The 10,779-nt window shown below is 41.4% G+C and overlaps 1 protein-coding gene across 1 annotated transcript; it reads left to right on the top strand.

The window, feature by feature from the left end:
- Window positions 1–2,878: 2,878 nt before the first annotated feature.
- On the top strand, window positions 2,879–9,952 carry ZCCHC10 (zinc finger, CCHC domain containing 10; the record flags this gene model as incomplete). The annotated part of the gene is made up of 3 exons (XM_009872122.1): window positions 2,879–3,040; window positions 5,921–5,962; window positions 9,169–9,952. Coding segments are annotated over 3 exons (472 nt in total), but the record flags the coding sequence as incomplete, so codon positions are not given.
- Window positions 9,953–10,779: the final 827 nt, after the last annotated feature.

Here is a 10,779-nt window from a genome sequence, read left to right on the forward strand (position 1 = left end):
GTCCCTTCCGCGCTGGGGCGCTGCCCGTCTGTGGGGAAACCCGCTCCGCCGCGCGGGCGGGGTGAGGGCGGTTGGCGACGTGGTTACGGTGGAGTCGTTGTAGCAGAGCCGTGGAAACGGGGAGCGGGGGGATGTCTTCAAAGTTTCGCTTTCGGTGTTTTAAGGCGAGTTGGGAGCGTTTGGGGAAGAGGCGACCCCACAGGTGGGGGCGCGGCCCGGCGCTCCGTGAGGAGGCTGAGGTGTGGTGTGGGCGTTAGGGATCTTGGGTGTAGGCTTTCAGCAGTCAGATTAAGAAAAAATAAGTTCTGAGTTCATGTTATTACACGTTTACGGAACTGTAGAAGAGATGGAAAGAAAAAAAAATAAATAAATTGACCTTTACTCAAGTCTGGTGTTGTATTCAAGTAGCTCTCTCATAACAAAGGGATCTAACTGCCAAACACTAAAATGGGCATGAAGTACAGCAAATGCCTGTGTTTTATTTTAACATATATTACTTGCACTGGCTTTTCATTTGTTTGTTGATTGGGTTTTTCTCTTCCTTAGAATGATTTATTTCTTGTGTTTCGATTTTTGGAATGTTAGGGGGGTTTGCCTGATCGTAAGAGTTGAGTGGAATACGGATGACTTCTGCATTCTCGTTCCTTTCTGTTGTTTTGTTTAACTTACTTCCTATTTTCCAACAGAAAGTAACAGGGAATTTCAAAGTACCCATGGAATACTTGTTCTTTTAAGGTGCTTTTTAATATGAGTCAAGGAACGATTTCTCAACGTTGCTTGTTATGTCTCAGTGTGCTCGATGGGTGTATGCTGGACTGTACATGTGCCAGCCTTTGCTGCTTGGTTGTGGTTATTGATCCCTGTTAAAAGTGTACTTCAGTCTCCTCCTTTTCAGTAGTGGTAAAACTTGTTAGTGCTGACACGGTATTTATAGATTTGTGTAATTGCTGAGCTATTCTGATCTGTTTTCCTGGTAATTACTTATATTGTTTTTAGGGCTTGATCTTTAGCAGTTTAGCTTGCGTAGAAATGTCTGCTCTGGTCATGTGAGGAGTACTAAAGCCCTGGAAATAGTTATATTATTGCTTTAAACTGCTATTCTGTTCCTGTGGAGACACGTCTGAGCTGACTTGAGATACAAACCCCCAAAAGTTGATATTTTTCTATGTTGGTGAAGAGGAGGGAATATCATCATTCTGCTTACATGTAACTCTTGTGGCAGAGCCAGAAGTCAAAGCAAGACAAAGCAAACTATGCAAAGATTGGGTTTTTTTGTTGTTGATTACTAGATGTACTGCTTCTTCTTCAAGCAGTACAGCATTGGCTGGGAGATTAATTAGTTTTCTAGTGCTGATTTAGATGAGTATTTCTAAGGTTAGATTGTGAAGCCTTTGAATTGAAAAAGTGCTGCATGTTCAGAACGAGATTTACAGTAGAACTGTCACAAAAGGTGATGGCTAGAGTTGAAGGAGAAGCAATTCACACTTTGCCTTGAAAAGCAACACTCCTTTTGAGAGAAAAACGGGTGGCTGGTCTGTCACTTTATGCTCTCTGTGATCGAAGTACTAAATGAACAGTCTGGGAGCCTCCTCCTAGTTAAGCCAGGGCTGTTGTCTTCAAATAGTTTAGATGGGCTGGCCCTGAAAAATCAGTATTTGGGTGTTTGGAAAAAAATAAGTTAGAGCAGTTGCAGTGAACTGCAGAGGACTGCAAAGTCCCAATTTCAGTCTTGGCTCCCAAACTGATTTGTGATTCTAACCTTGAGTGAGTCACTTCACCACTGTATGAGTTTCCTTGTCTGTAAAGGAGGAGAGTGTCGGTGAGAAGATAGCAAACCAGCTTTTGCAGAGCTTTGGAATAGTAGGGTAAGAGCTAAAATATTAAGATACGAGTTTTCTACCTCAACTGTCTTCTAAAAATGATCAGAGGATTTTACCACAGTATGAGGACTGAAATGTGGATGTAAAACGCTCACTGCCACTTCGGGTGTTTGGGCGGTGCACAGGAAGTGAAGTCTTGCTTGATTTACATGGCACAAAGTGAGCAGGAATCTGGTGGTGTACCAGGCTTTAATGAATCTTAGTAAACTGAAATAAGCTACAACCTGGAGCATCTCTGAGAGTTGTAGGCTCTTTGTGAAAACTTGGCAGTTTGGTATTTGACTGTTAAGTCCTAGGATTTGGAAATGAAGCTGCCTGCTTTTTGCTAACAGTGTTCTAAAATGTAATTTAAGTTATTTGTCTGAAGCAAGCTAGGACCACGTGCAAGTACTGGATAGTAACAAATTGTATGTGGTGTAATCATTCCCAATAGCTGTTGTACAATTATATCCTGTAATGCTAAAAGCTGTGCCAAATAAGTGATTTTGGTGATGGGATTAATTGTTTTTCACTGACAGAGAATGGTCCTGGTAGCGTTTTAAAAAATGTTTACAATATCTAAAGGGGGGAGGAATTATGGAGTCTTAAAGAGTGAGGGGAGCCTACAAGTTAGGCTAACCAGCAGCTAGTATAAAAATAAGAGTGAAATTTGGGTGCAGTTGATGAGCATGTTGATGTCAGTAGTTCAGCATTTGCTGCTTGAGCAGAAGAAAACTTAAGCTGGAGCTCTGCAACAGAGGAAAAGTGCCACTTTGTTCTCTTTTATAAACAGCTGATACGGGAATGTTTTAATCAATGTGTTTGCCAAAATTCTGTGTGAGCTTGATGTTGCTGTTTGTATCCTGATTTAAGATAATCACTAAAGTACTCATGAATTTCTGGTTTATTCATAACTACAGATGCTGTTAAGAATCTGTATGATAAAGAAAATGAAATGTGTTTTCTGTGAGTAGAGCAGGCTTGGAGTCAGTCACTTAAGCAATTCTGCATTTTTATAGGGAGGCAAACAAGCAGCACGTAAGATGTCAGAAATGTTTAGAGTTTGGACATTGGACATATGAATGTACGGGGAAGAGAAAATACCTGCACAGACCTTCGAGGACAGCTCAATTAGCAAAAATTCTTAAAGAAAAAGAAAAGCGACTATTACTGCAGCAAAGGTAAGAATGGCAGAATGAAAATACGTAGTTCACTAATGAAAAGGTGATTTTTGTATGTTGGCAGGAAAGATGGTGTCCTAGACCACTTTCTGGGTGTGGGTTGTGGACGAGCATTCACGCTTCTTGCTCTGTGATCTTTCCCGGGAAACGAAAATGGGCGGGAAGCTCTGGCAGGGAGGTCTGGTGGGGACTCCATCAGCTCTTTTGGCAGAGGCAGCAGTGTGAATCCGAGTGCTGAAGTACTGACTTAAATGAGAGCCCATTAGCCTGTGTTAAGAGGGACATAAAAAGTTTGATTCTGAAATCAATTCTGATCCAATGAATAATTCTGAAGCAATTGTAACCCCCTAGGATTGTAGATAAGAAATCAGGAGTGCTTAGGCTAACTTGTTCCCTTTGGAAACAGTTTATGTGAGTTCTTTTGGGACTCAAAAGACTTTTAAGACAAAGATCGAATTTAAGACTTACTTCCTCGTTCCTTTCCTGCCCTATTTCTGTTGAAATCTGTGGATTGGCATTGGAGGAGAGTTGAGGGTGACGTTGCCTGTTGCCTGGCCGTTGTCTCTGAGTCTGTGCACGGGGTAATTTTGTGGGGGAGTTACAGGACTGCCCAGTGTCGGTCGTGAATGGAGTGTTTTGATCTGCAAGTCGAACAGTCCACAGCGTGAGGGCTCCGCGGTGTGAAAAGTCATCTCATGAAAGGAAGGTTGAGTAATCCTTGGATGGGAACAGTTTTTTAATCCTGGTTAAATCCACCGGATTCATAATGGTTATGTAACCGTAAGCTCTCTGAAGCTCCTTAGTTGTGCTGTGAGGTATCCAGCTCCTTAGGTGCAGCGTTACCCTTGTGAGGATGAAGCTTCATGGAGAGAACAACCTCCTAGGCTGTACTTTGACTTTCTGCGCAGCTTGCTTTGGGAGGTCACTTCTTGTCTGCAGAGGAGCTGGATCTCCTTCAGGTTTGCTTCAGAGTATTTGTATCATTGTCTCTAAAGGTCTGTAAATGAATAGTTAACCAGAACGCAAACATAGTTTAATAAGGTCAATATTTACTTTTTGACAACCACGTACAAGATTTTTCAGCATTAACTCATTTCAGCAGTTGTTCCAGGATCCTTCTATTTGCCCACTGTTGGCTCCATGATTCTGACAGACTTTATGGAGGCTTTGCATTTGCCCGTCCTAGAGTAGGAGTTGGGAGGGAAGGTGAGAAAATGCGTATTCCTCTGTGATGTTACTGCCCATTTGCCCAGTGTTGACTCCATGATTCTGACAGATTTTATGGAGGCTTTGCATTTGCAAAGCCCACTGCTTGCCCGTCCTAGAGTAGGAGTTGGGAGGGAAGGTGAGAAAATGCGTATTCCTCTGTGATGTTACTGCCCTGAACCCACACCCGGGTGCCTGAGCCTTTTTTTGTGGTTCTGAAGGCAGCGTGGTGTGCCAGGGAAAGCAGCCAAGTGTCAGGAAGCAAATCTGGCCTGTGGGGACTGACCCCTCTCCGGGCTGGGTGAATTCCTCCCTGGGTCTGTAGGGGAAACGCTAGAGGGAGGCATCGACTGTGCCACAGCAGCCCCAGTTCCTTCCACACCGGATTAGGTCTTGTCTTCTAAAAGGTTCTCTGGGATCTAATTTTGTTTACTCAGTGACTTCTCTTACCTGTGAAACACCTGGTTACCTGTGGTAAGGGTACGAGGTCCTCATGATATAAATATTAAAAACATTTAGCAATACAGGAGGGATAATAATTTGGTTTGAAAATTGAAGATAATGAAATCTTCTTGCCCACAGGAGATTGTGAGCAGTGTGGACAAGTCTTCTGTGCCTCTTCTGTGCAATTATAATATTTTCATAACATACATATGAAAATACAAAATTGAAAGATCTGTTATTTCTGGCACACAGATGGCATTGGGTACTTCTGTTGAAGTACCGTGTGTGTCTATATATATTTACACGTTACACTTTTTTTTTCCCCAACCCTTTTCTGAAGTTTTAGTCAATAACTACTGCTGTCGAATTTCTAAATGAAAGATATTTGCACTTTTTACTTGTATTTCTGTGTATTAGAGACAGCTTCTAATACTGGGTTTCAGCTGAGGAAAAAGTGTCCTGATTTCCTGAAAGAATCTACAACTTCCTCATGTATCAGTGGCACATTAATTATGCTGCAAGTACATGACAAGGCACTACTTAATCACACATGTGCGTTCCAGGTTGATTTATCTATTATATATCTGCAGTGGATTGAGAAGAGCATGTGACTGGTACATTTGACTGAAAGAATTTTATTTTCTTTAAAAAAAATAAAAAAATCCAGAATTGAAGACCATTTTTTTTAAAAAAAAAATCCCTTAGTGTTTTGTTAAAAAACTTTTTTTCTCTGTCATTTACTGCTAAAGTTCAATGAGTGTATGAATACACAGGAATCTGAAAGATAAATAGCAGGAAAGCATCAGTATAAACAGTTTAAAGTGGTTTTTTTGTACTTGAAAGAAATGCATGATGAAATCTACAGTGTTTTACCCTTTGTTTCTATCAATTCAGTTACTGCTAAATAGAGCTATACAGAAGTTTTTGTATCCCGTTTTGTTACAACTTTCCTGAAATGTCTGTGTAATATGAAGAGTAAAGCATACTGAACACAGCAAATTAGATGAGAATTGTTGATTTATTTCTTTTCCTGATTTGCAGTTATTGTTGGTTTTTTGGGTTTGAATAGTGACTGAAAATAGATGACGAATGATCTTTGGGCGATGTGGCTCTCTGCCAGCGGGATACCAGTTTTCCGATATTAAACTCAGCTTCACTGTGCTGCTCTTTATTTAATTTTCCCACTGCATTAATCAAAGCCTATATTTTTTTTTTCTCTCCTTTAATTAGCACGGGAGAAGGTGCTGCAGAAAGGAAGACCAAGAAGAAAAGGTACGTGGGGAACGATGACAACTTGTGCAGCTGTTTCAGCGCGTGGCCTTGCACTTGGTGTTGCGGCAGCCGGTGTGGACAGGGTGGGTGGGGAAAGTCAGCACTGCAATTACAGTCTTGATTTTACTGCTTTGAGCCTGTGTCAGACATCTGTATGACAAGACGTTTGGAGAATTCCTACTACTCCCTGTCCAAAAACTCTAAATTCTTTATCCTCTGTTTTTCTCCCTACTGATTATCCTATTTCTAAATGGTCTTTCTTTCATAATCTTCCTGACAAGGAATAATGGGTACAAGCTAGAACATCGCAGGTTCCACCTCAACATGAGGAGAAACTTCTTCCCTGTGCGGGTGCTGGAGCCCTGGCCCAGGCTGCCCAGAGAGGGGGCAGAGTCACCTTCTCCGGAGACTTTCAAACCCACCTGGACGCGTTCCTGTGTGGCTGCCCTGGGTGACCCTGCTCTGGCAGGGGGTGGCACTGGGGGATCTCTAAGAGGTGCCTTCCAACCCCAAACATCCTGTGATTCTGTGATTTTATTTCTGCCTAAAGTTCATCAAGTGTATTTTAAACAAGTGTGCAAGGAAAACATACTGTTCTTCTAGTCCGTAATAGCTCCACCTACCCATCTTGCTTTTCCTTTTGTTTTCATTCCCTTCTGGTAGCAGCTGTCCCTCTTGGAAGCTTTGCCTAGAAAAAAAAAAGTCCAACCTCCAAACCAAACAAAACCCCCTTAATCCCAGACCAACCCAAAATCCAGGGAAAAAAACCCGCCTCCTGCTCCAAGAACTACTTTGAGCCAGGAAGTCTTTTGACATTTTCTACTTCATGTTGCTTTAATGTTTGCTTGGGAATTTGCTTCTGTCTTCATTAGCAAAACCCTTTCAGGAGCAGGTAGACCCCCGGCTGCTCTAATGCTGCTGGTGGTGTTTTACCTGCAGGGGCTGTCTGTACAGTTACAGCCTCGTTATCTCTTTGCATTTAGTTGACCCTTCTCTGTTCCTGAATCTGATCTTCTAAAAACAGAATTTTTGGAAGATTTTCAAAGACTGGCGTGGCAGTCGTTAAATAAGCCAAAGTGTGTTTTTTGAAAACACGCCTTTATTTTAGGCTATCGTGTGGAATGTCGTTTTATTGGAATGCCTCTTGGTGAGTGTCGTGGTTCTGTTATCGGAGTATTTGTCGAAGGCTCCTTTCTCAGTGGTGGCCATTTATTGTTGGAGTTACTTAGGAATAGTAAGCTCATAAATTGACAGGTTTCTAAACAATGTTGAGACCTCTTTCTGCCTCAGCTTCCTCATACGCTGCAAGCTTCTACCTGGCATAATGATTTTCAAGAGTATTTGAGCTCTAAAACAATGCAGAAGTGAAAAGAACAAAAGGATTTATGACGGGAAGGGGTGATTTAGCCCCTTTTTCCTTAATATTTTAAAAGCCTTTTAGGTTTGAGTTGTTACCCTGTTCTTATGCAAGCGCTGAATCCATCAACATAAATTCCTTTCCAGATCGTTTGCTATTTATATTTTTGTTACAATACAGGAAGAATTAAATGTGGAAAATTTAGTCAAGTGTTACTATTGCATATATAAATTCCAGATTTTAAACAAAATAATAAAATGCAAAACTTAAGGTTCTGGCAGTAGTGAGCACCAACCTTTTACATAGAGCATGTTTGTTTTGATATAAACAGTAATAAGTAAGCTACAGGCTTAACCGGAAAAACAGGAACAGGCAAAACAGCTCTTGTACAATCTTGTGACCTCAGGTGACACAGAGCTGTGTTCTGGGTGCGTGTTGGCGTCAACATTCCCATATGCCATACTTTGATTATTAATTGAAAGCCCGATTTATGCTTGGATCACGTATAAATCTACCTGTCTGAAGGGTAAAATCACCTCCTAATTCACTCATTTCTTTAGGCATCCAGCTGTGATTGTGCCCAAAATTGTAGATTTGATTTAAATAGCAAATTTAAAATCCCTTAGGGTTGTTAGATGATTGCAGTAGAATTAGAAAGGACAAAACATCTCCGGGAGTGGCGATGGCACGTGTTACAAAATGCAGCAGTTTCACCATTGGGCTGCTCCCGTGGATTCTGTGAAGGGTGATTAGGAAAAGAAAATTCAAAGTTGTCATTCGGGGGATCCTCTGACTGATTCTTGCCCATGTAAATGAATCTGCACATTTAATGAAATTGTTCAGATTTAAACTACTGGTCCCATTCTTCTGTTTTCCTCATTTTAAGACTAGTTTTCCACTAACAATAAGCCTGTATTTAACCACTCCATGTGGATTTGCCTTTAATAAATAGCTGTTGTGTCTGCATGCCCAGCGCTGACAGATTACGTATGTATTATAAAAACTGAAGTGGTTCCTAGCTTAATGCATGCATCCAGATTTGTCAGCTGATAGGATGAAAAAACATTTCTCTTTCTCTAATGGCCCTTCCATAGGCATTTCTGAGTTCTTTGCAACTAAACCCTATTCATAAAAACTACTATATTAACTTTCTAAGGAGAGAAGAGTCTGCATTACTGTATCTAGGGGTTTTGCGTGCTGTTTTGTTGCTGGGGCGGGAAGTAGGTTGAATTAGTATCTTTACGCTTAGTTTAGAGAAAGACCTATGGCAGAATCTTAACTGTACTTTCCTGGCATTCTTATTGCCTTAATTGGAAACCTTGGTCTTAAGAACGGCAGCTTCAGCAAGGGCTAAAAATGGGGGGGAAAAAAAAGAGGAATTGCAGTGGATGCAGAAATCCGCTTTGCTGTGTTCATAATTCTGTTTTTATCTTGGACTGTTTCCACCTCTTCCCCTGCCCCCTGAAAGCATAAGCATCCTGGAGTGGCAGGTAATTTTGGTTCTTTTGCTAGGAGTAATTTAGGAACAGTTTTGGTTGAGTACAATTCTAACATTTGTGAAATCACTGATGAAACTTCTACCAACTTTCACATTGCCGAACGCCACTCTTTGTCTCAGTACTTCATGTCCGTGGTGTCACTGTGCCACGGCTCAACTGGTCAGCAGGTGTTAGGTCAGAACTGGAAAGTGGGCGGTGGGCAGGGAGGGAAACAGGAATTCATGTTGTCAAGCCTGAAAACTTTCAGAGCAGTAACTGCTTTTTGGATTACGACATAGCATAAAGCACACTGTGTGCTGAGTGCTGTCTCTGGCAGGCCTCTTGTCATCTGTGTGTTTGTTTTCTTTCAGATCTAAAAGTGTCACCAGTTCCAGCAGCAGTAGCAGTGGCAGTTCGGGTAGTGATTCCTCCTCTGACAGTGACGATTCTTCTACCTCTTCTTCTGATGATGACAGTGACAGTGACGAGAGCTCCTCTACTTCCTCATCTTCTCCATCCTCGAGTAGTACTACTTCTTCTTCAGAGTTTGAATCGGATTCTAGTTCCTCCAGCAGTAGCAGCAGCAGCACAGACAGTAGTTCTGATGATGAGCCACCGAAGAAAAAGAAGAAGAAATAGTGTGGTACAGTCTAGAACTGTTGTCTCGCAAATGATAACACTCTTCAAAGATGTTTTGAGCCCGTGGTTGCCAAACAATTTAACTGGTGAACATTTCTACTGCTAAAACTTTCTATGTGTTTTGCATAGTTGTTCATAGGACATGAAAGGTATTAAATGGCACGTGAGAGTTACCGAAAGAGTATTTTTGTGGCTTATCCTTTTATGGAAAATTTTACTTTTTTAGTTCAAAAATATATCATCAGATTTGTTTATATGAGCTAAGGTCCAGTAACCTGGATGTTTACATGCTGGAAAGCGAAAGCCTTTCCTTGCAGATCACGCTGTGCATCGTATTGCTACTACTCCGTTTATGACAGCTTCACTCACATTTAGAAAAATCTTCTAAACTCGTAGAAGCAGAAGTTTTACGCTGCTGGCTGTAGAGCACTATCCTTGTCGAAACTGCACAATGTTGCAATGTTGCACACAGAGGGCCTTCCATCTCACTGTTAGAAATGTATTATATGCTGCTGAGCTGTTGTTTTGGTTTTTTTTTTAAACCCCCCTCCGATGGCTTTTACTGGTGCTTCCAGGTCGAGTCTTAACTGCGACATAAAACTTTAAATAGTGTTCATTTGTTAATGCTCAATATCCTCCTTGTACTGTGGAGAGGCTTTAGTCTTTTCAGCTCGCCCGTTTCCTTAGCTGGTGTGTTTGTAGCATTTTCTGAGACACGGAGTGTCTCTGGGAGCAGTGTCCCTGTACGTAAAAAGGAGCAGTGCACAGGGGAAGGATTACAACTGATGCTGCTTAGGAGTTCCATCTTTGTGCCTTTTTTTGTAAATTAAATGTATCCTAGTGAGAGAAGGGCTCGAGTGGGTGTTTTTCAGAACTCCATTAACTTTCCGTACAGAAGATGGTCAGTGACACCAGAGAAATAGTAGTAACAAACGAAAAATGGGCACTATTTTCAAGGAGGTAGGAGGAAAGCTATTTTCACTGGATGCTTGGTTAAGAAAAGGAGTCGCCTTTAAATAGAGGTCCCAAAGGAAGGTGTTTCCCTTTTGATATTTTTGCAAAAAATGGTTGTGTAATGCAGCATTACCAATCCGTGTTGTTGGGCACGTGGTGACTGGCATTATAGTCTGCAGTATAAGCACTCCATTATTTTTATGTAATACTGTGTATTTGTCTGTGAAAATCTGGCATGGGAGAAGCAAGTTAGTGCAAAAAAAAAAAAAAACCAACCAACAAAACAAACCCAACAGAAGGAAGATCCAGACATACTGCAGAACAAGTATTGCTGGTTGCAAATTGAGTTATTTGTTCTTTGGGTGGATTGAAGCAGTTGGCATTAGTAT

The sequence above is a fragment of the Apaloderma vittatum genome, unplaced genomic scaffold (assembly GCF_000703405.1).
Source record: "Apaloderma vittatum isolate BGI_N311 unplaced genomic scaffold, ASM70340v1 scaffold12756, whole genome shotgun sequence".
NCBI lineage: Eukaryota > Metazoa > Chordata > Aves > Trogoniformes > Trogonidae > Apaloderma > Apaloderma vittatum.